Source organism: Rhinolophus ferrumequinum, chromosome 15 (genome assembly GCF_004115265.2).
Source record: "Rhinolophus ferrumequinum isolate MPI-CBG mRhiFer1 chromosome 15, mRhiFer1_v1.p, whole genome shotgun sequence".
In the NCBI taxonomy this organism is placed as follows: domain Eukaryota; kingdom Metazoa; phylum Chordata; class Mammalia; order Chiroptera; family Rhinolophidae; genus Rhinolophus; species Rhinolophus ferrumequinum.
The window spans coordinates 50,549,479-50,575,324 of NC_046298.1; the positions used below are offsets into that span (position 1 = coordinate 50,549,479).

General features: G+C 44.6%; 1 protein-coding gene and 1 pseudogene across 6 annotated transcripts; both read right to left on the minus strand.

Annotated features, from left to right (window-relative positions):
• Positions 1–7,151: 7,151 nt before the first annotated feature.
• On the minus strand, positions 7,152–13,827 carry LOC117034607 (zinc finger protein 211). 6 transcript variants are annotated; one of them, XM_033127772.1, is made up of 4 exons: positions 13,590–13,827; positions 10,331–10,457; positions 8,656–8,919; positions 7,152–7,417 (listed from the first exon to the last, which is right to left on the minus strand). In XM_033127772.1, the coding sequence occupies exons 1-4, from the start codon at positions 13,620–13,622 to the stop codon at positions 7,338–7,340; spliced, it is 504 nt and encodes a 167-aa protein (XP_032983663.1). In that variant the 5' UTR covers positions 13,623–13,827; the 3' UTR covers positions 7,152–7,337. The 6 variants fall into 6 exon arrangements, with proteins under 6 accessions (XP_032983663.1, XP_032983662.1, XP_032983661.1 ...); XM_033127771.1 differs by having other exon boundaries at positions 8,481–8,919; XM_033127770.1 differs by having other exon boundaries at positions 8,415–8,919.
• Positions 13,828–18,797: 4,970 nt separating this feature from the next.
• On the minus strand, positions 18,798–25,846 carry LOC117035457 (zinc finger protein 239-like; annotated as a pseudogene).

Below are 25,846 nucleotides of genomic sequence, written 5' to 3' on the forward strand. Positions count from 1 at the left end.
GTTAAGCTGTAGGTCAAGGAAAGGTGAGGCTGGGATGTTGGGAGGGGTCCCAACTGGGCCCTCCTTCAGTTCCTTAAAGACAGCGGCAGAAATGGCTCTGGGGAAACATCAGTAAAGGGTGAAAAAAGTAAGACCTCAGAGAACTTTTAGAAAAGCCTCTCTAAAGTCTGAGAAAAGAATCAAGCTAAGTATGTGACTGTGTTAGAACCTTGGTCATTGAATTTTGTCTCCAAAACGTGATTCTGTTTCATTCCTGAAAACACTGAGCCATACTGAAGCAGGGCCCAGTTGGGACCCCAGTAATAGAGGCCTCGCAATGTCCAGGCCTCACCTTTTCTTGACCTACCTCTTAACAAGAGATCATCCGTTCCCCCTGCGGCTTGAGCTCAGAATGCCCCTTCATACCCAGTTCCCTGTTTTACAAAATTACCCTCAAACTTCTGATTAATGCCCTTAGCTTATTGATCACAGTCTCTATGGTCTAGCATTCTTTCCAGGCTACTCCCATCATTGTTCCTGCCACATTGCCAGAGGAAAGTCTCCATGCAGACTCCCATAATTGTAGCCTCTGGAGGAACACCCAGAATTTCCCTTCAACACCCTAAGCCAGTCTCAGAATGGTAAGGCTGTTTTTGAAGGTGCTAACCTGCTGCCTTCTCAGATCACCGGTGCTCTTGTTACGGATACCAAGACTGGAAAGAACCCAATCAGCACTCAGAGTTAGGAAGTTCAGCTTTATTATGCCGGCGGGCTCCGCAGGATCCTTCCCAAAGACTGAGCCCCCAACAAGGTTTAGAGCAGGTTTTTATGGGTTGGGGCTTCCTTCAGTTGGGGAAGGGGTAGGTGTCTCTGGTGATTGGCTCGGAGTGTGGCTAGGAGGGGGTTATGTGGAAGTGGGCTGGAGCTTAGGCTGGGGACTTCTCTCTCTGCTCGGGCCACCATTTTAGGTCAGTTCCACGTGGCAGGGAACCATTTTAGGTCAGTTTCTCCATCACTCTGACAATAAACAGTTATTCTATGGCCCAACTCCTGTGTCGGTCTATTGGCTGAGTGGTGCAGGCAGCAGGAGCCCGACTCAGTTGCCCTCTGGTTTCAATATTATTTAAGATAGAGTTACAGAGAACATTGAGTACACATTATAGTAAAAATAAGGAAATTGAGGTGTCCTGTGTATTCACTGCTCTAACAAACGTTCACTGAGTACTGCGTTTAAAGGAACTTTCTGTAGGTGCGTGGGAGAAATTCAGGCACAAGACAAAGAGCCCTGCCTTTATATGGCTTCTATTATATTCAAGGAAAACACAGGAAATATGAAATACTAAATTATATAGTATGTTAGAATGTGGCAGGTGCAACGGAATCAAGGAGAAAAGGTGATTTTGCTGAGAAGAGTGGATGAGCAGTGAGGAAGGCCTCCTTACTGAAAGGCCATTGACATGGATGAGCCTTGTTAAGTATTTTTTGGGGAGAGGGGTATTTGTTCTCTGTGGGACAGAGCCCCAAAAAGCAGTTTCCAGGCTCTCGACCTCACATAGAAAGGTGCTGGCTCAGGTAGTAAATGGCCATCGACTGTGATCAAATGGCCAGCAGCTGTGGCTAGTTGGCCGTCAGCTGTAACCAGTGAGCCATTGGCCACGAATATAACTGCCGTGGCTAGGCTAGCAGGAAAAAAAAAAGGGGGAGCTAGCAAGAAGATGGTGGCTGAGTCTGCAAGCGGTGCAGTGAGGGTTGAGAATTGTCTTGCTCCTGGTTCCTGTGTCTCCAACCCAGCCGCCAGTGAGAGTATAGTGGTGTGACTCCCCTACCTATGGCTCCGTGGGTGTTCCTGTTTGGCCTCACCATGTCCTGCGTTCTTATGTGGGGAGAGGGAACAGAGACCCCGCCTGACACCCCGCACGACACTTGGCGTAGTCGGCAGGAGTCCCCTGCACTACATTCTCTTTAAAAAATAAACTGAGGTACATTAAAATTTTGAAGAGTTTATTTGAGCAAACATCAATTCCAATCAGGCAGTACCAAACTGAACTAGGGGAAAGGAAGCAAAGCAAGGCAATTATTTGATTGGTTATAGCTTAAGGAGTTGCCTCATTTGGGAAGGCCCGGTTGGCTGTTTGTGACTTGTTCTTAGGTTTCAATTTCTTATATTGAAGCATTTACAGGTGGTGTAACTGATAACAGGCCAAGTGAGTAGCCCCACCCCCAACTGAAAAACTTCTAAGTTTTCTTTCCTATAGGGATTTTAAGTTTCTTTTTCCCCCATTTCTTAGCTCCCTTGTTCCTGGTCTTAATCACTTTTCAAAGCAGCTTTTTAATCTTAAACTGAAGATTGTTCCTAGCCTGAATCATAGGACGTCCCCTGCTCCCTGCTCGAGGCCATTCCAGGCCCAGCTCCTAGGTGAACACCACCACCTAAATAACCGGATTAACCAGAGGAAAAGACCATAGATTCCATGAAGCTAAACAGAATTCTATCCCACAGCCACCTTGTGTCGATGGCTTTGGGTCCTGCTTCTTGGGCCAACATTTTTAACTCTGTTTAACCAAAATCTATTTTTCCTCATTTAGAGGCCTTGGGGATACAGATGTGTGGGGACAGAGCCAGGAGTGCAGTTTCCAGACTCTCGCCCTCACGTGGAAAGTTGCTGGCTCAGGTAGTAAATGGCCATCAACTGTGATTGGATGGCCATCAGCTGTGGCTAGTTGGCCGTCAGCTATAACCAATGAGCCACTAGTATAACTGCTGTGACTACGCTAGAAGCAAATGGGGGCTAGCAAGAAGATGGTGGTTGAGCTAGCAAGCGCGGATTGCAGTTAGCATGGCGGGTTGCAGATCATGTAGATCCTGCTTCCTGTGTCTCCGGCCCAGCCGCCAGAGAGAATATAGTAGCATGACTCCCCTATCTATGGCTCCGTGGGTGTTCCTTTTTGGCCTCACCATATCCTGCGTTCTTATGTGGGGAACAGACTAGAGACCCTGCATGACACCCTGCATGACAAGATGATACCCCAGCAACATTACCAGTTCCAACCAAAGAAGCCAACACAGCCTTCCAAGCAGATCTCGGTCTTCCAAGCGGATCCTGAGACCCCTTCCTCTCATCTGAGATTGGATAGGGTGAGAGTTCTGTGAATCCCCCAATAGGTAGGGACAGCTCCACACCCCCGCCCAGCAGGAAGCAGATACAGAAGAAAAGACCCCTGTTTCTCAACTTCCCAGAGATTTTATGAGGATCACGTCTCTCAAGGGGAAAACAAGGCAGGCAGTTAGAGATAGGTATCGGGTCTCTGCATTCCTGCACGTCCAACACAACCCACAGAATACGACCATCCAAAAGACCTCACCTCTGCCCCAAATTTCCCCTTCTCACTGTAATTATCTACCCTTATGAGGAAACAAATGGGTACAAAATACCCAACTGGATTGCAGCAGTTACTCACACCTACACAGTATAGGCCACAACAACCTTCATTTCACCTGGGCATCATTATACCATCATAATATCACACATATGCCCAGAAGTTCAGTAGTATCATTATAACAGAGTGAATTCTGTGAAGGAATAGTGCAGTCTAAAAAGATGATGTAGTAGCCTCTTGTCAATCACAGGTGTCAATCAAGTGGTCCCATGCCTGGAAAGAAACAGCCCATTCTAGAGAAAAAGATATAAAAACTCCAAGTCCTCGCCAGTCAGCGCCTCTTGAGCCTGGCCTTTGCTTGGGGCCTGCTCCAAACCCTTTGGAGGGTACTTTCTCTTCTAATAATGGCCTTGAGCACACTGCTTTCTGCTTGAGCCCACTTCTACATCTTTGAAGTGTACTTTTTCTTCTCATAAACTGCTTTTGCACTACTTTACCTCGGTAGCTCGTTCAATTCTTTGCTCGAGATGCCAAGAACCTGGACCTGTGCTGAGAAGGGCCCACTCACCGGTAACATAATGTTGATACTATATCTTCTATTTTGAGATTTAGACCTCTTAGTATAATTTCGACTTAACAGTGTAGTTGACCTTGGGACTTTTTAAAAGTTTTTCTTGCTTTGCTTTCCTCCCTTCCCGCCAAACCTTAATGACTCTGTTTACTATACATTTACTCTGCCATATCAATTTCAGTGATGTTTACTCCAGATCTTATGCATACCAGGCTCAATGATCCTGTTTCCTCAAGGAAAATTCCAGAACACTGACTTGAAAGTTTTTACATCTGCATATCCCTGAAACAAACCAGCATCTGGGAAGCATCTTTTTTGAGGAATTGCCTGACCAACTTCCCCTTTCCTTTTTTCTGCCTCTCCTTACCTGCCTATAAAACCTTTTGGCCATGCTGGGGGAAAGGTGGGGGGGAGGGAGCGGATGGCCTTTGGACAGGAGTCCACCATTCTCCCAGAATGTTGGCATTTTGAATGAACCTGCTTTTCTTACACCAACCTTGCCTCTTGAGTTTTGGCTTTCGTGTGGTGAGCAGCCGACCTTTAGCACGGTAATAGTGGTAAATTAACACATGAGAAAATGCTCAAAGTCACGAATCCCTAGGGAAATGTGATTAAAACCACAGATAACACTACACATTTACTAAAAAGGTTAACATCAAAGACTAACCATATCAAGTATTGGCAGGAATGTGGAGGAAATGGGACTCTCATACACTGCTGGTGGAAATGCAAAAGGGAACTATCATTTTAGATTAGTTTGGCAGTTTCTTAAAAATTTTAACTGTCACCTACCCTGTGTGTTAGGCATTGCACTTTGAGTTTTACCAGAAGAGCCATGAAACATCTCTCCATATAAATAACTGTAATGAAAATATTCAGAGCACTATTTTTTGCAAATAGTCCCAAATGAAATAATCCCAACAGATGAATGGATAAAAAAAATAGTGCTATATATCCAGAGAACAAAACAGTACTCGGCAATAAAAACAATGAAACTACTCATATAAGCACCACTGATGTATCTCAAAACAAGACTGCACATGAGGAACTCGGGGGGAAAATAAGTAAACACTTTATGGTTACAATCATATAAAAGCCTAGAAACTGCAAACTAATATACTGTAAGAAAGTAAATAAATAGTTGCTGGGTGGGCAAGGAAGGACATGAAGAGAGATTATAAAAGGACAGGGAGTAAATATGCAAGTGACAAGTATTTTCATTATCATCATGTTTTCACAGGATCATATGTATGGGAAAACTTAACAAATTGTACACTTTAAATACTTAATGCATGTGAATTACACCTTAATAATCCTTTACTGTTCAAAACAGAAATCTCAATCTCCTACTCTTTTCAGAAACTAAGCTTTGGTAACTATATATTGACTCCATAAGCTCTCCTCTTGTCCTAGCGAGCTCAGTCTGGCCTCCGTAGCAGTTGGCAAGCAATGCTATTTCCACTTGAGTCACAGGAATAGTGGCTGGACTGGGTCACAAAAGGCACTTCCTTGGACTATGAGCTCTCCCTTCTCTTTATCCTGGCTTTCATGCCTGCACAGCAACAGCCTTGATGAGATGAATAGCCCAGGGAGGAAATGGGAATCCAAAAACCTTTAGTTTATTTTTCTGACAATAATCTCTGTTACACAAGCTCCAAGGATCTGCAGGTTGAAGAATTTCTGTGCACACTGATCCTGAACAGCCACTGGAGTATTTGTGGATGCAATTTTAGATGCAGTACATTCCATTTAGGTGGCTGAGGTGGTCTCCTTCACTCCCTATGAACCCAGTCTTCTGGATCACCAGTTATGGTTCCCCTGCCCTCTTGTGTTACAAGTGAATTCTGTACATCAAGGTACTTGGCTCCTTTGCAGGTTCTGGGGGAGAGATTCCACTCAACTGTACCTGGTTTTATATAAACTGAGCAAGCAAAACATCCATGGTGTTTCCAGAAGAACTGGAGGTTGTCACAACTGCTCTGTCTGAGCCCACAAAAAATCCTGGCATCCGGACCATAGAGCCCAGGAGGTTGTATTAGTTGGCTAGAACTGCCATAACAAAGTACCACTAACTGGTGGCTCAGACAACAGAAATTTATTTTCCCACAAATACGGAATCTAGAAATCAGAGAAACAGTTGTCAGCAGGGTTGGTTTCCTCTGAGGCCTCTCTCCTCAGCTTTCAGATAGATGCTCATCTTCCTTTTGTGTGTATCTGTATCCTCACCTCTTCTTTTAAGGGCTCCTTTCATATTGCATAAGAGTCTACCACAGTAGCTTCATTTTGACTTAATATCTCTTTCAAGATGTTATGTCCAATGACAGTCACACTTTGAGGTACTGGTGGTTATAACTTTGACATGAATTTTGGGGTACAGAACTCAGCCCCTAACAAAGACTTTGGGTCATAATGCAAGTTAAGATGGAAAAGCAGAAAGCTTTTATTCATTCATTCATTTGCAATTACATTGTCCTTTCTAAAACATGAAGTTTGGGATCCAGTGAAATCTGTTCACCCCTTCATGCTGGCAGAGCTGAATTCTGCTTTCAAACCACCCCTCAAAGTGAACAGAATACCCAATATTAAAGGTAATTAAACAAAAAGGTCTTAATTATTGCATAAACCAGAGAAATGTGTGGCACGCAATTCCTGGGCTGGTGACTTCAAAGCTTCAAAGATTTTATCACAAGCCTCATGTGAGACCAACAATGTTCCTAAGAAATGTTGTCTTTCTTTGCAAGACACCTTTCAAAACTCCAATCAGGTACTCTGAGCCAACATTGAGTCCCATCCATACTTTTAGTCAGAGAGAAGGGAATGAGGATCCCCTGTGGGTTGCATTTCCTATAATTTCCATCAGCAATGAGAGAGGAGAGGTTAGCTTCCCTAAGCATGTGGGGTGGTGACTGATGTACACTGTGGGGAACTGCCAGGTGGCAGAAATGAAATTACTTCTGCCACAGAAACTGGCAATGACTTAAATCTAGCAAGGACTCTGGGAAGGTTAGAAAGCACAATGTCACTTCTGATTGTTTTCCAAGTATCTGAAACATACAGGCAATCACCCCACTGTGGACATCCTTGCAAAGGCTCTCCTCCAGTGTAATGACACTATGCAAAAAAAACCCATTACTTTCTGTGCTATTTTAAAGACTTTCTGCAGTGTGAACTCTAAAGTGTGAAATGAAGACAGATGTCTGGCTAAAGGAATTGTGACATTCACTGCACTCATAAAGGCTTTATTCCAGTGTGAATTTTCTGATTTTTATGAGACTGTATCTTTGGTTAAAGGATTACCCATATTCTACACATTTGTCTTAGCTTGGGCTGCTATAAAATAGTACAAACTGGGGGGCTTATAAACAACAGAAATTTATTTCTCACACTTCTGAAGGCTGGACATCTGACATCATGGTCCATATATGGTCAGTCCAGTGTCTAGTGAAAACTTGCTTCCTGCTTCATAGAGGACCATCTTCTCAAAGGGTCCTAAAATAGTAGATGGAGAAAGAAAACTCTTTCGATTCTTATAAGGACACTAATCCCATTCATGATGGTTCTACTCTCATGACCCATTTTTATCCTAATTATCTCCCAAAGACCTTACCTCCTAATACTATCACACTAGGGAATAGGGTTTCAACATATGAATGTGGGGGGGACATAACATCACTCATAAGGCCATTATCTGGTGTGTACCTTCTGGTGTTGAATGAGACTGGAGCTTTGACTAAAGGATTTCCCACATTCACAGCACTCATAAGGCCTTTCTCCAGTGTGAACTCTCCAATGTTTATTGAGGTTGGATTTGTTACTAAATAATTTTCCACATTCACCACACTCATAAGGCCTTATTCCAGTGTGAACTCTCTGGTGTTGAATGAGGCCAGAATTTTGATAAAAGGACTTCCCACATTCCCCACATTCATAAGGTCTTTCTCCACTGTGAACTATCTGGTGTTTAATGAGGCTGGAGCTATGGCTAAATGATTTTCCACATTGACAGCATTCATATGGCCTTTCTCCAGTGTGAATTCTCCCATGGTTATTGAGGTGGGATCTTTGGCTAAATGATTTCCCACATTCGCTGCATTCATAAGGCCTTTCTCCAGTGTGAACTCTTTGGTGTTCTAAGAGAATGGACCTGTAGGTAAAGAATTTCCCACATTCTTTGCACTCATAAGGCCTTTCTGCAGTGTGAACTCTTTGGTGTTTCATGAGGTTAGAGCTGTGGGTAAAGGTCTTCCCACATTCCCTACATTCATAAGGCCTTTCTCCAGTGTGAACTCTCTGATGGTTACTGAGGGTACAGCTTTTGCTAAAGGATTTCCCACATTGCCCGCACTCATAAGGCCTTTCTTCCGAGTGAACTCTCCAGTGTCTAATAAGGCTGTAGCTCTGGCCAAAGGATTTCCCACATTCACTGCATATGTAACATCTTTCTCTATTGAGGACTCTCTGGTGATGAACAAGGGTGTGTTTGTACCTCAAAGCTTTTGTGCATTCTTGAGGATTGTAATGCGTTTTTTGCCTGGTGAAGGCTGCCACATACTTGGTTCCAGTGTTTGAAGTTTCTTCAGTGTTAGTGGTTTGCACCTGGAGAAATCCTGAAGTGGCCAGGAAGTCCTTCCCAACCACCCAGCAGGTAAAGCGCTTCCCAGACACATGAAATGTGCAGTCATTCCCAAAGGAGGCTCTGCTCACATCGATTCTGAAGGGTTTCTCTCCGATGTTCTGTGTCTGGTGCTGAGGGAGGTTTGCACTGAAATATAACTGTTTCCCACATGAGGCAAGCCTGCACAGCTTCTGTCCATGATGTGTTCTTCCCTGGTGATCAGCCAAGTGCAAAATATCTTTCAGCACTGGGGTACACCTCTCACATGGATGGGCCCTCTGGGAAGACAGACCTGCCTTGGAACTCCTGACCTGTGACACTCTCTCTACAGAAATGCTCTGCTCAGGTGCCTCATCCTCTGCCCCACACCAACAACCTAAAAGAAAAGAAATACTGATAAAGTGTGTGCTGATTCTGGTGGGAGGGGGCAGCCTGTTATAGGTGTATGTGTGACACAAGCAGGAATGAGTCTATGAACTGTTTGCAGAAACCTGGGTTCAGGTTGAGGATCCCTTACCAGTACTGGGCAGCACTGGGCTGAGAGTGGGAAGAATGTGGGAAACCTCATGATGTGAAGGACACGACCCTGTGGTGCAACACAGGGAGGAGAGACAGGGTCTACAACTCATTTCTCTGTACACAAATTTAGGAAGACCTGTCTGATGTGGCCATCACCCAAATGCTGGGTAGAAAAGGACGAGGCTATAAAGAGCACAAGATGGGGGAGGTAGCATAAGGTGAAGGCAGGGCTGCTACTTGTTTATGTGAAAACTTTCTGCAGGATTTTGTCTGCAGCTGACCCAGGAGTGCTACGCAGAAGGGTGTGTCCAGGCTCAGGAATATCCAACTGCACTAGAGCAGCTGGTGTTCTATGACTGTTTAAGAATACGTGTGCACATTATGACATAACATGTAGAGGACAGCACTGCCAACAGAGAAGTAAAAATAAAGGGTGACATGTAGAGTCCAGAGATGTGAGGACCAGCCCACAGACTGGATGTAAGAAGAGAAATGACATGTAGAAAGCAGGCAGAAATGGAATGTAGCCACTGGCTATGGGACCAAAATACCAGTCAAATAGAATACATTTCTGGTGCGGTTTCAATACAACCATGACATCATGCCCTCCCCCAGGGTGCCACTCCTCAGGGCCAGGCTCCCTCTGAGCCCATCTTGCTGTGGCTGGACTCATAACCATCCTGTGAACCACCAAGGGCTTTCCGCCTTACCTCCAAGATGAGTAACTACATGGCACCCACATGATGCAAGTACTAAGGAAAAAACAGGAGAGGCGAGCAGCCAGCAGTGACCAAGAACAACTCAGCACATGACAGCCCAAGAAAGAAAACTAAATGCTACAAACAGAACTTATGAGGGGGGTCTTACAAAAACATCCCATGGTCCACAAAGCAATGACAATGTAACTGGTGACGATTCCTGGCACAGGCAGGCATGAGAAAAGTAGTAAAACCGTGGGCAGAGAGCTGCTTGGGATCTGGACAAATTTGCCTGGCTAAGGAGACGGCAAGCAAGGTGGAATACATAATGGTGACTGCAAGACACTGACGCCAGAATCTTCCACGGGAGACTTAGGGGTAGCAGGTGTTTTGCCTGTTCAAGAAGAGGGCAGTGCACACACCTCAGCCCAATCAACTACAGCACCTACCCAGGACATGGGGGAAGGAAGCAGTGCCCGTGGTCCTATGTGAGAAGGACAGACTTGTCTCTGGGGAAAAGAAAAGGACAGAGAGGAGCTCAGGAAACAGAGGTGGGAGTGAAGATCTTACCCGGGGAGGTTATAAGTCTCAAGTTCTCCAGCATCACATCATGGTACAGGTGTCTTTGAGCCTCATCAAGGAGCTCCCACTCCTCCCAGGAGAAGAACACGGCCACATCTTCAAAGGTCACACTGCCCTATCATAATGGGGATAGATGAAACCAAAAGCAGCCCCTTCCTAAGGACCTACAATCCCGTCCCCCATATATTTGGCCCATGCCCATTTCCCTCCCAAGCTCCCCAACTCAGAGGAAACACCAGGCCCTAGTGCCAACGACACTGTTGTCTCCTCATGGGCTCACTGGTCATGAGATCCAGCCATCAGTAACAAGAGGCAGGTGAACAAATAGATATCTAGGTTGCAGGCCTGGCACAGAAGATTCCACCAGCTCCCACCAGGCAGCTCCTCTAGTATGGCCAAGGTCATATAAATGTCAATGAGGGCCCTGGAACCATCAGACATACTCCCTCTCCAAGTGCACACAATTCCTTAAACTGTACTTCCATCACATCTCTGAAGAGTACAGCCACCACCATCTCATTGTCCCATACCATAAGTCTTTCCCTGGCCTCCCCACGTCACTGTAACTTAGTGACCTCCTCCTTTCCACCCACTGCTGAGGGTGGGATCCTGCCCTAGGTTATGGTTAAAGCCGAACATACGACACCTGACACTGGACAGATGAGACTGACAGCAGTTTAATCACTCACAGATATTCACAGCCCAGGAGAGGAGGACACCACCCAGAGGTTCACGGGAGTTACGCTATAGAAAAGAGTGAACACCCAGGGGCTGTGGGATGCAAGCTTTGTAGTACCAGGACGCTGAGGTGCCCCTGGAGTCCAGCGTGAGGATGCACCTGGTTGACCTGAATAACTCCATGGGCTGGTAGAGAACTGAAATCTAATTTTAAAAGGTACAAGGAGGAAATGGGTGTGGTATCCTTGATAAAAAGAATTGTTTGGCTAGTAGAACTTATCCACAGGAGCAGAGTGGGGAAGGGAACTTGCATTCAGGCCATTTCAGGCCATTCAGGTTTCACCAGATGTCAAGGCAACACGTAACACTGGGACTTACACTACAAGTTGGCAGACAACAACCAGAGCATGCTTGGCAAATTCAAACAGGATCCAATATTACCAGACTTCCTTCCCACTAGTGGTGGCAGCTCCAAATACTTCTACAAAGGCCTCCCTGCCTGGCTCAGTTCCTTGCCTCAGACTTAGCCACACAGAATCACCTGTGGATCTCAGACAACCTTGACCTCTTCCATTTCTGTGCTGCACTTGCTGTCTCTCTGTTTACTTAATCTCATCCAAAGGTCAGCCCTATTGCTCATCCACTTCATGCCTAGTGACGCTCACAAATGGTAACAAGTGCCCCTGACCTGATCCTCCAGGATGAACAAAACACCCCAGGCTCCATCAGAATTGTCGCAAAATTCAGGTGGGTGCACAGCATGGAAAATAAGCACTAGCTGTGGCCTAAGTGTCATCCTGCTTGCATCACTCCTACGCCTTTGCATCAACCTCATGTCCATTCTTCCCTTGGAAGCCCTGGTCACCTGCCAGACTATCCTGTCCTCAGTTCAGACCCCACGCTCCCCAATCTGGCTGCCTAATAACTTTACTACCATAACGTGAAGATAACCCCTCCTAAGTGTGACCACAGCTCACTCACCTGGACTCACACCAGAACACTGGATATTTCCATCAAAAACCCTCTTGATTTGCAGACCTGTGTGTCCAGCTGCCCAACTGATGCCTCTACTCAGTGATCTCAGAAACACCTCAGCCTCTTAACATGGCCAAAATAAAGCTCTTGATATCCCCGGTGAATACTTCTCATACTATAACCTTCCCCAACTCGGGTGATGGAGCATCTATTCCTACAGGTGCTAAGCACAGGGGTTATCCCTGAACCCTGTGTTTCCCTCTCTCTTTCTCTCTCATTAGAAAATGTAGTTGCCCCTTTTTAAAACATTCATCGAGAATCCAACCACTTTTCCTAAGCCACTATTCTGGTCCACTTAATCCTCACCTGGAGTTAGCAGTAACCTGCAGCCTGATCTTCCTTTCTCCTGCCTCACCCCTACAGTCTGCAGCCACTCTACAGCTACATAGAGGCTGGTAAGAACTTTTAAGATCACCTCCCTCCTCTGATCCAAACTTCCAAATACCTCCAGAATAGACCCAACTTCTCAGGCAGCCATTCCAGTCCTCATTCCTGCTGTTTGTTCCCACATGAAAAAAAGGAGACCTGAGGTTTCTTGAACATACATAGCTCAGTTATCTCTGAGCATCTGCACATTTTGGTACGAGTTCTTGATATAATCCTCCACACTTTTCACACTGGTTGCCACAAACAGTAACACCTCTATATAAAGCCTGAGATGGACTTACAACTCTAGACTTGGGGTTTCTCCAAGATCTCCAGACCAAAGGTCAGGGGGAATGGCACTTAAAGACTCCCAGGTAGGTATATAAATGTTGACTCACTATGTTGTACACACCTGAAACTAATATAATATTGTATGTCAACTACAATTTAAAATGAATCTTTAAAAAATTTAAAAGGAAAAAAAAGAAACAGAAAATGTGAGTGGAGGTCAGGGCCACTGAGGTTCTGGGACACCGTCCACTTCCCTGTGTAGGTTCTATAAGCACTTCTGCAGCCTTGGGAACCCGTATGAAAAGGTAGGCCTTAGAGAAATTGGTCCATGATGCAGTTTAAAGGGCTCGTGCCTCGCTGTCACTTTCCTAGCCCTGAAGCCAGTTGACCTCACCCTGGATGCCTAACCTCTGTGCCTCAGTGCTCGGTGTCCGTTACCAGCTACGTGATCTTAAACAAGGATTCAACCTCCCAGTACCTCAATGAACTCATCACCCCATCCAATCTGTTCTTCCTTTGAGTAGCCTTTGAGAAACTTTTAAGACGCAAACGCAGACCGTGTCCCTCCTTTGTTTAAAACGCTCCATGGCTTCTAGAGTCCTCACAATAAGAGACACCAGCCTGCTATTCCAGGGGTCACTCCTCATTCTTTCCCTGCAGGCAGAAGGCGGACCCCAGATTCCCGGATCCTCCCGGCTCAGTCGCCCCTACACGTCTTTACACCGCCAGCCCCTCCGCCTGAAACCCTCTCCCACACCCCGTCACACCGGATGTCACCCACGAGCGCCTCACCGTCCTGGAAGCCAGGGCCTGAGCTGCAGGATGTGAGCAGGCGCCCCGCACCCGGGGCTTTAGGGTTCGAGAGACACGCACTCACCTGAGCCGGACCGCTCAGCGCGACTGCCGCCATCGAACTCTGTGGGCGGGGCGGGGCGGGAGCGGCAGGAGAGGAGGGCCCAAGAGCGCGGGTCACTCTGGCGGCGCTTCAGACCCGTGTCAGTGCGGCGGAGACCACGATTCCTCTGCCCTTTCTCGGTCCCGACCGGACGCTTTAGAACCAAAACATAGTTGTAAGAATAGGCGACATGATGAGGACGCCGGAAGTTCCGCCTTTGCGCGATGCGCACGCGCGGAAATGTCTCATCCTGGCCCGTCATTGGCTGTGCACGGCGTCTTCTCTGTGCAGGCTCTTCCGGGTAATGTAGGTCCCAGCGCTCTAGAGGGGGCGGGGTTGTGGTGTTGGCGATCATGACTGAACTTGACTAGCCGTTGTTTGACAGTAGTTTCCCGTATTCTTGCTTTACCACAATATTTCGCCCCTAGAAACTCAAGATACTTTTCCTTTGTGTTGTTACTTCCCTAAAAATATTGTTCTTTATTAAAGATATTCTATGAGACTGAATTCTAAGCCACCTCTTTGAATCGATCCTGAGTCTCTCGCCTGTGTATGGGAGATACACGTTAATAAAGCTGTTTTTATAATTTTTATTATTTGTTGAATTTGCTGAGTCATTTTTTTCCATCAGAATTTGGCACATTTTGGATGTGGCTGAGTCTTATACTGTTTAACTTATCACCCTTCCCTATAATCCTGTACACTAGATATTGACGAGATGGGTGATTGAGGATTGGTCGTGACAAAGGAGTGTGATGACTGTTGGGTAAATAAAATCTAGGAACCCAGAAACGCTCTCCTCAAAAGTAATGGTGACAGAAAACACTTGCATTAAACCAGAATTTGATGCACATGACAGGAAATGTGTTAACTGCAAAGGCAGGAAAAAAAAATCTCCCTTATATAGCTAAGCAGATACAACTCAGTACATATATGTTTTGGAGATAAACAGTAACTAGTCGCCCAACTCTGTAACCACACCATGCTCAGCCACTGGCTGAGCAGGCTGCTGAGAGTGTGATCTCTGGAAGGCTGCAGTGGATACCCAAGAGCACAGCTGGGGGCTGTTGTCCAACTACACTTGTCACAGCAAGATCCATCATAAGGCAGGACCCAGCAGCACACCCTCATGTCTGCCCAGGACTGAAACTATATGGATAATAATCAAATGATCTTAAATGTGGTTTGGCCAAAGACAGGTTTATCTCTTAAGAGATAAAGTTCAGTTTCTGAAACTTCCATCTCATTCCTTAAGAGCATCAAAAGTTGATTTAGTCTAAAAGTAAGGAAATTGGCCCTGGAAAAAAAACCCAAAAACTAGTCAAGTAAAAGAACTTGGCAGCACCGTTTGTCACACATAGTTCTTCCTAAATTTACCTGGTAATTGTGTTAGCTAATTGCCTTTATCCAGAGGAAAAACAAATTTCTTCTCATCTTTATGACAAATAGTTTTGTAAATTCAAGCTAGGCATCCATCAGTAGACTATGCATGAAATGATACGATGTCTGGAATTATGAGTAAACTAACGCATCAGTGTGCTGAGAGATGGGTGACACAGGAAAGGCCTGAAATAATAACGATGGAAGATTGGGGAGGGGTTCATGTGGCTGCATAACAGCTGTTCTTTTGTTCTTCATAAGACTTTTCCTGTTCTGTATATATTTGAAAATAGTCATAACAAAAGACAGAATTTGTCATTTTATCAGTAATCTTATATGATGAGAAAGATGAATTTCAAAAGTCAGGAGGAAACTTTTGGTTTCAGGGTGCAAGCATACATCAAAACATCAAAATGCATATTTTAAGCATGCAGTTTAAGTCAACTATACTTCCATTAAACTGTTTTAAAATCAAATATGAAAATTTCTGACTTTCTAATTATCATACATTTTATTTGCTATGTCCTTGAGGTTAACTGCAGCTACTCTATCAGTATGTGGAAACAGAATATAACAGTGCATTACTGACAACTCTTCCCACCTCCACTTTCAGTGAAATCCCATTGACAGTTTTAAACTGGCCACAGTGGGAATGTGTACAGCAGGGAAATTGACAAACACTACAAATCATGGCTTGATATATTGTACTGTTGAATATCTAGAGTGAAGAATGTGGAAAATATATTAATGCAGATTAAACTTAAAAATATATGCTGTATGTGGCCACTGCATTGTGTACAGCACAAAAACCAATCAGGAAACATCCTTCTGGTATTCAAACGCAATAATTCCTTAGAGCAAAGAAGTCAACATCACTGAAGAATGAATGAAATTTTAAAGTGTTTGTTGTTTCACTATGTTATTTGTTAATGAAAAAGAAAACAAGCCATAATTTATTTTAAAAAAAGAAACAAGCAAAAGATATGAGCAGACATTTTATCAAAGAAGACATATAGGTGGCAGATAAACAGATGAAAAAAAATTCTCAATGTCGTGAAACATCTGAGAAATGCAACTAACACCACAGTGAGATAGTGTTACACATTTGTTTTAAAAGGTCAGAATTATAACAGGTTAGCCATATCTACCATCAGCAAGGATGTGGAAGAACTGAAACCCTCATCCACTGCTGGTAGGCATAAAAAAGGGAACAACCATTTTACATAATATGACATTTACTGAAAAGTTGTGTATTCATCTACCTGATTCTACCTGTGATTCAGGCATTGAAACCCAGTATATTAGCACAAAATCAATGAAACATGCTTATGAAGAACTACATTAAAATCTATGCAGCAGTTATATTTGCAATAGCCAAAAAATGGAAACCATTCAAATGTCTATAGGAAGATGAATAAACTGGTCCATCCACAGAATATCATACTTTTCAGCAATATGAAAAGAATAAACTACGCATAGAAGCATCATTAATGAAACTCATGAGGGTACCCAGGGGCAAAAAAGAGGAAAATGCTTTATGACTTCAATCTTATAAAATTCTAGAAAATGTAAACTCAGGCGGCCAGTTGGCTCAGTGGTTAGAGTGCAATACTCATAACACCAAGGTCGCCGGTTCGATTCCCACATGGACCAGTGAGAAACAATGGCTTGAGCTTGGAGGTGAGTCTCCGGTGTGTAGCCGGCTAGTTGGCTCTGTGGTTAGAGCACAGTGCTCATAACAGAAGGTCGCCAGTTCGATTCTCACATGAGCCAGTGAGCTGTGCCCTCCACAACTAGATAGAAAAAAAAAGAAAATGTAAACTTCTCTACCATAAAGGAAACTAAATCAATGGCTGACTGGAGGGCAAAAGAGATTATAAAGGGCATGAAGTAAATATGGGCTGATGCATAGGCTCATGATTATGATTATGCTAAAGCATCCATGAGTTTATAAAAATATCCAAAGTTACCAAGTTGAACAATATTTAAATATGTTCAGTTTATTGCACATCATTTATACTTTCTTAAAGCTATTATAAAATGGGGTTCAAAATAGAAACCTAGAATTCCCTGTTTTTAGAAAATCAAGTTTGGCAACACAATATTGACACTACCATATCTTTCCTCGTACCCTGGCCTGGGCACCTTGCTTCAGAGGTGGCAAATACTGGTGAGCAATGAAGGCGGTTTCCATCTGATTCAACAGGAATCCCAGCTGGTCACAAAGGCCACAGAGCTGGACTAAGATCTCCCTCCTCCTTATGTTCTTCATCTGCTTGTGCAGCACTGGTCTTGACATGAAAAGCCCAGATCTATAGGAATCCACAAAATCTTTCTTTTCTGTAACAGTGCTCTCAGCTACATAAGATACATAGTTCCAGAGGGCCTGAGACTTTCGGTACCTGCTCATCCTTCACAGCCATCATGACCAAAACACTTTGGATGCCCCTTTAAAAGAGGTGCATGCCAACCAGTTTGTTGCAATCTTGTTCCTCCACTTCCTATAAACCCAGTGTTTCTGTAATAACTTTCACCCTAAGGAACTCTGGATATCAGGGCACATGGCTCCTCTGCAGGACCTGGGGGACATATTTCCCTCGTTAGTACTGAGCATGATGCAATACCCACTGTGAACAAGAGAACAATTTTATAGTGCTCTAGAAGCACCAGAGGTTGTCACAACAACTGTTCCGGCTATAGGTTGACCTCTGAACCCACAAAATATCATGGCATACAGGCTACAAATTAGGCCCCAGGCAGCAATAAAAACTAGGCCAAAACTGGAAAGACAGCTATATTCTCTGAGCTGTCACTGTCCCTCCTGAGGCACCTGAAGTTTGGGATCCCAGCATAAACTGGTCATGTCTTCATGTTAGCAGAACCCAGAACCCACTTGTTTTCAAACCACCCCATACAGTAAATAGAGTTTCAAGATTAAATGAGCTTGAACAATAAGGCCTTCCTTCACTGTCACACAAAGCAGTGCAATATGAGGTAGACTGTTCTCAGATTCATGACTAGAGAATGAAAAATTCCACAATAGCCATGTGAGACCAATGGTTTTCCTGAAAAAGTTCATCCATCTTTTTAAGTCATGGCAGAGTTCTCTGAGTAAAAAATGGCTCAGGTCCATGGCCTAACTTATCAGAAAGGAAGAATAACTCATCAGAAAGGAAGAACTGAGTACTCAGGCTTATCAAAAATCCTTCTTGTGAATAGATCACCAAGGTTTCCATCCCTGGGTGCACTGAGGTGGGTGAGTGTTGCACAGTGGGCACCAGCCAATTAACAGAAATGAAAGGCTTTTTCTACAGAACTGGCAGTGACATAAATCTGGCAATGGCCCTGGGCATTTAAAAAATGCAGTACAGTTCCCACATACCTGGAATTTATGTGGATGTTCAGATGTGTGAGGTTTAACTCAGGCAGATGGCACTCTCCCAAGAGATCACTCTTAGTGTTATATGGAAGAAATGACACATTCCCTGCACATCTAAGCTGTTGTTCTCATGTGAAATGTGTGGTTTTCCAATGAGATAATGCTGCATGTTTTTTCACATTCACTGTACTCATAAGGCCTTTCCCAGTGTGAACTCTAATGCGTACTGAGACTGGAGTTTTGGCTAAAAGACTTCCCACATTCCCCACACTAATAAGGTCACTATCCAGTGTGAACATCATGTTGTTTTAGCACTTATTAGTTCTTGATGCAGTGTGAACTGCTGATGTTGAAGGAACAGAGCTTTGGCGAAAGAATCTCCCACATTTGCTTCAATTATACGGTCTTTCTCTAGCGTAATTTTCCTATAGTTAATGAGGCTGAGGTTTGCAGCAAAGGAATTTCCCACATTCACTGCATTCATAGGGTCTTTCTCCAGTGTGAACTCTCTGATTATAATGGAAAGCAGAGATTTGGCAAAATGGTTTTCCACATTCACCATATATATAAGGTTTGCATCCAGTGTGAACTCTCCTGTGTTTAATAAAGTTGGAGTTTGCAGCAAAGTTTTTTCCACATTCAGTGCACTCATGAGGCCTTTTTCCAGTGTGAACTCTCTGGTGTTGAGTGAGACTCGAGCTTTGGCTGAAGGGATTTTTACATTCCCCACATTCGTAAGGCTTTTCTCCAGTGTGAACTCTCAGGTGTTTAGTGAGGTTAGATTTGCAGCTGAAGAATTTTCCACATTTGCTGCACTCAACAGGGCTTTGTTCAGTGTGAAATTTCTGATGTGAACTGATGCTAGATCTTTGCTTGAAGAATTTTCCACATTCACTGTACTTATAAGGCCTTTCTCCAGTGTGAACTCTCTGGTGGAAAACGAGGCTGAAATTTTGGCTAAAGGATTTCCCACATTTGCCACACTCATAAGGCTTTTCTCTAGTGTGAATTCTCTGGTGTACAGTGAGGTTGGACTTGTACCTAAGTGATTTCCCACATTCGCCATACTCATAAGGTCTTTCTCCAGTGTGAACTCTCCTATGTGTAATGAGGTGGGAATTTCAGGTAAATGATTTCCCACACTCTGTACGTTCATAAGGTGTTTCTTTTCCAGTGTTCAATGTCATGGGACCTGTTGTTAAATATCCCACATTCCTCATACTCAAAAGCTCTTTCTCCAGTGTGAACACTCTGATGTCTAATGAGGCTGCAGCTTTTGCTAAAGGATTTCCCATATCCACTGGACAAAAAACATCTGTCTCTACTGAGGACTCTCTGGTGCTGAACAAGTATGTGTTTGTGGCTGAAGGATTTCATGTGTTCTCCCCAGCTGTGAGTTGTTGAGAAAAATTGAGCTTTTGCCTTCTGAAAGGCTGTCACACAATTGGTTCTGCTATTTGACTTCTCCCTGGTATAAGTGGTCTGTTGCTGGAGAAATCCAGAGCTGGCCAAGAGGTCCTTCCCAACCTCCCTGGAGATAAGTGTCTTCCCTGACACATTCAATTTGTAGCTCTTCAAAAATAAGGCTCTGTCACATGACTGCTGATGGGTTTCTCTCCCATGTGCTGCTTCTGATGAACATTTGCACTGACATAGAGTTTTTTCCCACATGCCTCACACCTGCAAAATTTCTGCTTGCAGTGTGTTCCCTGGTGCTCAGCCAAATGCAAAATGCCACTCAAGATTGAACCACACATTTTACAAGGATGGGCATTCTTGGGAGACAGATTGACACTGAGAGTCCTGACTTGTGACACTGTTTGTACAGAAATGCTCTGGTCAGAAAGAGCCTCCTGATACACCACTTCGTGGCAATTACCTGAAAGCAAGAAATGCTGGTGAAGTGCATGCTGACTTTGGTGGAGGGGGCAGCCTACAGACAAGTGTGTGTGTGACAAACCCAGGAACGAGTCCATGGGATTATTTGCAGGAACTGGAGTTGGCTTTAGGTTGAAGATGTGACGGTTAGAAATACTGGGCTATACAGATCACAGGACGGGGGAGGCCTCATGAGGTGAAGGACACAACTCCTCATCAAATAACTTTCAACATGACCCTGTTTGCTGGTGACCTGAGTGCCATGTAAAAGGTTGTGTCCAAGCCCCCCCACACACAATGAAACTGTAACAGGGCAGCTGTTGGTCAGGAACTGTTTAAGAATGGGTCCACACTTCATAATACAAATCATATAAGCCAATACTGAAGATGGCTACAGATAGAGCAGTGAGAAAAATGGGTGAGACAGAGTCCAGAGAGGTAAGAATTAACCATGGGCTGGATGTAGGTGTAGAAGTGACAAAGTATAAAATTGACAGGTCAGCAAATGTCAAGAATGGAAAAGAAAATGCAGAAATAGTGTGTGTGATCACAGGCATTGGCACCCAAATACTAGTCAAACAGAATAGGTGTCTGGTATGATTTGAACATATCCTGACATCATGCCCTCCTCCAGGGTACCAGACTCTCGGCCAGGCTCCCTCTGAGCCCATCTTGCTGGAGCTGGATTCATATCCAAATACTGAACCATTGAGTGCTCTCCACCCCAACCCCAAGATGGTGAAGTACATGGGACCTGGATGATGCAACTACTTAGGGAAAGACAGACAACACTAATTAAGAACTACTCAACACATGACAATCCACAGGAAAGAAAACGAAATATTACAGATAATTTCAGAGGAGAGTCTTGCAAGAACAGACCATGGTCCACGTGAGTGGTGACCATGTCAGTGATGTCAATTCCTGTCACAGGCAGGCATAAGGAAATGTCAGCTAGAAGAAGGAAGCAGAACCAGAGCTACACAGGTGACTTAGATCTGGACAAAGTTACCTGGCCTGGGTGAGAGCAAGCAAAGTGGGTTCCATTAATGTGACTGCAAAACCTCTGCTCGTGATACCTTCCCTGTGAGACTATAGGGAAGGTGTTAGGGCTGCTCAAGGAGGAGAGGGCAGTGCACACACCTCAGCCAACCAAACACAGCACCTACCCAGGGAACGAGGGGCAAGAAGTGCCCATGGTCCTATGTGAGGACAGACTTGTCTCTGGGGTAAAGGGAAGAGCAAAGACTAGATTAGGTCATGGGGAAAAGTTTGAGGATCTTACCCAGGGAGATTGTAAGCGCCAAGTTCTCAAGCATCTCATCATGTTATAGGTGTCTTTAAGCCTCATCAAGTAGATCCCATTCCTCCCAAGAGACGTACACGACCACATCTTCAAAGGTCACACTGCTCTTCTATGATGGCGACAGATGAAACCACAAATAGCCTCTCTCCTGAGGAGCCACAAACATTTACTGTATGCCCATCCTTCCCCTAAGATCCCCAACTCAGAGGAGAAACCAGGCCATGGAATTACTGGTGCAGCTGTCTCTTTATGGGCCCACTGATAACTGGGTAAAGACATCAGCAGCAAGAGGCAGATGGACAAATAGATATCTAAGCTGTGGGACTAGCACAGAAGGATCTACCCCCTCCACAGGCAATTCCCTGGCATGGCCATTTAGTGTAATTCTCAATGCAGTACCCTAGACAGTCAGACATGCTCCCTATCCAACTACACATCACTCTTTAGAACGCACACCCCCCACATCTCCAGATCCCATAGCCACATGTCATGGCCACTAAAATCAATGCCCCACACACTCGTATTTAATTACCTCCTCATAACCCCAATGGTGAGGGTATCATTGAGCCAAACTTATAACACCTGATGCTGGACAGATGCAATTAACAGATGTTTATTAACTTCAGATACTCACAGCCTGGGAGAGGAGGACGCATGACTACGTCTCCCAGGAAGGTTGCACGCTAGGAAAAAGTGAACAACCAGGGGCAGTCTTTGTGGGACTGAGAGGGTAGGATATTCCAATTCTGCAGGATGTGACTGACTTGTTTAAATAACTCTGAAGGTTGGGAGGGAACCAAAACCCACTACACAGGGATAAGCAGGAACTGTGCCTGGTTCCCTTGATAAAAAGCGTTGTGAGGCTAGAAGAGCGCAATGTGGAGAAAAACTTGCACAAGGGCCATTTGAGGGCATCCTGGTTTCACCTGATGTCAAGGCAGGACATCAATTGGCCTTAATTTTAGGACTTAACACAAGTTGGCAGAAAGCATCCAGAGCATACTTGACAAATTCAAACAGGATCCAATATTTCCACAGACCTCCCAAGGTCCCCATTAGCCAGGGCAGCCCCATCATTCTATTAACATGATGGTCTCACTACACTCCTTCCATCAGACTTTGCCACAGAGAGCCTTGTGTGTGTGTGAGTGGGGGAGGGGGGGGCGTTCAGAATGAGCCACCCCAAGATACACGTTGGTGGTATGCAAATTATTTTGAGCTAAAGGCAACTGAGACCATGAAGGCTAAAAAGAAAGTTCTGTGTCCTTCCCCTTAACTATCTTAGAGAAATTTCAATGAGAAGTTTTGCCATAAGAGATTAGCAGAGATAACCTTTTCTGACCTTCTTACGTGTCAGGGTAAACTACTAATTACTGAATGTGTGCTCTCCCTGCAATGATCTGCACCCCAAGGTTCCTAACCTCATTGTCGGCTCAGAATGTCTTATATACTCATGGTCCCTTTCTGTCTCCGAAACTCTCAAGTATGTGGAGTTCCATGTGCATGAAATTAAATTTGATTTTCTCCTGTCAATATGTCTCTTGTTGATTTTAATATTTGGCCAGCCAAAAGAACCAGAGGAGAGAAAGTGGAAGGATCTGATACCCAAGGTCCCATACTAATTTTGCAGCATTTGCTGTGCCCTCAGCAATTACAGCCTTCCTCCTTCCATCCACCCCTCATTCATAGCCTAGCCCCATGATCACTCTGCCCAGGTCTACTGAGTCTCAGGTGACTGAAATTACCCCCAATCGTATCTGGCTGAATGAAAACATTTCAGGCTTCACTAAAGTCCTCACAAAATCCTGGTGAGTCCATAAAGTGGTAAATAAGCACCAGTTTCAGCCTGAGAGCATCATGCCTTAATTAGACCTGTGCATCCATCTTACGTCCACTCTTCCCTTGTAAGCCTCAGCCACCTGCCAGACTACCTGCAGGGTCACTTATCTCCCTTATCTGTGGTTATGAAGCCCAATAACATCATCCAGGTACGCAAGCAAAAGACCCAGTCCTTGGGCCCCCACACTCTCCTTCCTGTCCACTGTGAAAATTAATAAACAGAAACCTCATTTAAAATGAAGTTTGGTGGGCCTGTAGGGCGAGTTCTTACACTCTACCACTCATCGTTAAGAACTCCAAACAGAAAGAGTCGTATTTTCCATTTGCAACTGGAAGATGTTTTGTACTCCAGCAGGAAGTAGGAGTATCTTTTCCTTGCTTCACAACCACTCAGCCAATGAAAAGCCACTAAATATCAAACTCCCAGTTCTCTGCACTGGACTTTGTTTACAACAGCCCCTCTGAACTCTCTCCTTCTTCTATAAAAAAAATTCCTCTCCTTTCTTCTCTGGACTTGCCTATGGTTCTACCATAGCTTGCATATCCTGGATTGCAATTCTTTGTTGTTCCCAAATAAACTCATTTTTCAGAAGAAATATATGACTATTTGCTTAAGGTCAACATCCGCTAATAGCTTTACCACTATAACCTGAAGTTTGCATCTCATAAGTGTGACCACAGCTCACTTGGTCTTCGCAGTAACGACTACACTTTGGATGCATCCAATCTGAATCCTTCCCCAGATTTCTCAGTTTGTGTGTCCATCTGCCCATTTGAGGCTTCTACTCAGTAGTCTTAGAAACATCTCAGATTCTTAACATGGTCAAAACAAAGATACTGATATCCTCAGTAAATATTACACGTATCACCAACTTCCTCATCTCAGTTGGTGCAGCTTCCATCACTACAGCTGCTAACCCAAAATCCCTGAGGACATCACTGATTCTTGTTTCACTCCTTCACTATCCACATTAGAAAATCTAGTTGCCCTTCTTTATTATTTTTAAATTTTTAATTGCTTATTTATCAAGAGAAACTATTCCTTAGCCCAAATATACTTGTTTCATAGTTCAGGAACACAGGTGAGTGACAAACTTCTATGGAACACAACCTAAAGAAATTCTTCACATCCCCAAATCACTTTGCTCTCTGAAAGATATCAGCCTTCCTCATCTCATCAAAATCTTTCATGGAATCCTAATTTTTGTAGAAATCTGCATATGCCTTCTTTCTTGGTGCAGCCACAGCAAACTTATAGAAAGCTGCAACCCCCAGGAATAAGATTGCTCCAACAATATTGTATTCTAGATGCTTCACCTGAAGGCCACGCATCTGAGGTTTCGTCAAAGCACTGGAAAGCATGGTAGTTATAGTCTCAACATCAGCGTCCTTCCTAATAGTTTCCCTTTAAAACACACAGCCAGATTCAAACTCACTTCCTAAGCCACAACTCTGGTCCATTAATTGCGACCTGAGCTATGGTAATGGTCTCCACCCTGACCTCTCCTCCTTCTTCCTCAAAGCCACTGTCTGTTCTCTACTCTGCACCCGGAAGGAGCCAGTTAAGATTGTGATATCACTTCCTCTCTCTTATCAGTTTTACCTTGAAGCATATGCACATCCTGGGACCAGCTATCAGGTTAACTTTCCATACTTGTTTACATACTTTCCATACTTGGTTGTCAGTAATGGAAACACCTCTATATACAGCCTGAGATAGAGTCAGGACCTGGGCTTGGGGTTTTCTTCAGGGTAGCCAAACCTAAGGACTGGAGGAATAGCATTAGGAGTCCCAGGAAACCACGATCCAAAGAACACTAGAGTGGGGCTGAGATTAGTAAGGGATTGGAACACCTCCACTTACCTGTGTGAGTTCCATAAGCACTTTGGCAGTTATGGGAACCTGTGCAAAGAGGCAGGCCTTCGAGGAATGAATGGGTCCCTGGTGGTGTTCCATGTGCTCATACCTCCCTGTATCCTCCCTGGTCCTGGAGCCAGGTGACCTCAGTCAGACTGGCTGCCTAACTTGTGGACCTCAATGGTCAGTGTTGACTCTTGCCAGCAGTGTGACCCTAAACAAAGACTCAACCTCCCAGTGCCTCCATAAACTCATCACCTGCCTCCAATCTGTTCTTCCTTTGAACAGCCTTCGGGACCGTTTTAAAATCCTAATGGAGATCATGTCTTTTTGTTCACAATCCTCCATGGTTCCCAGGATGCTCAGAATGGAGGTACAACCCCTCAGCTTACCAGTTCAGGTGTCACTCCTCCTCACTCTCTGTTCCCTGCAGGCAGAAGGCGGACGCCATGTTCCCAGATCCTCCCGGCTCAGTCGCCTCTCCATGTCCTTATACAGCCGGTCCCTCTGCTCATAACCCTCTTCCACTACCAGTCACACCGGATGTCACCCATGAGCGCCTCATCATCCTGGACGCCGGGCCCTAGGATGCAGGACAT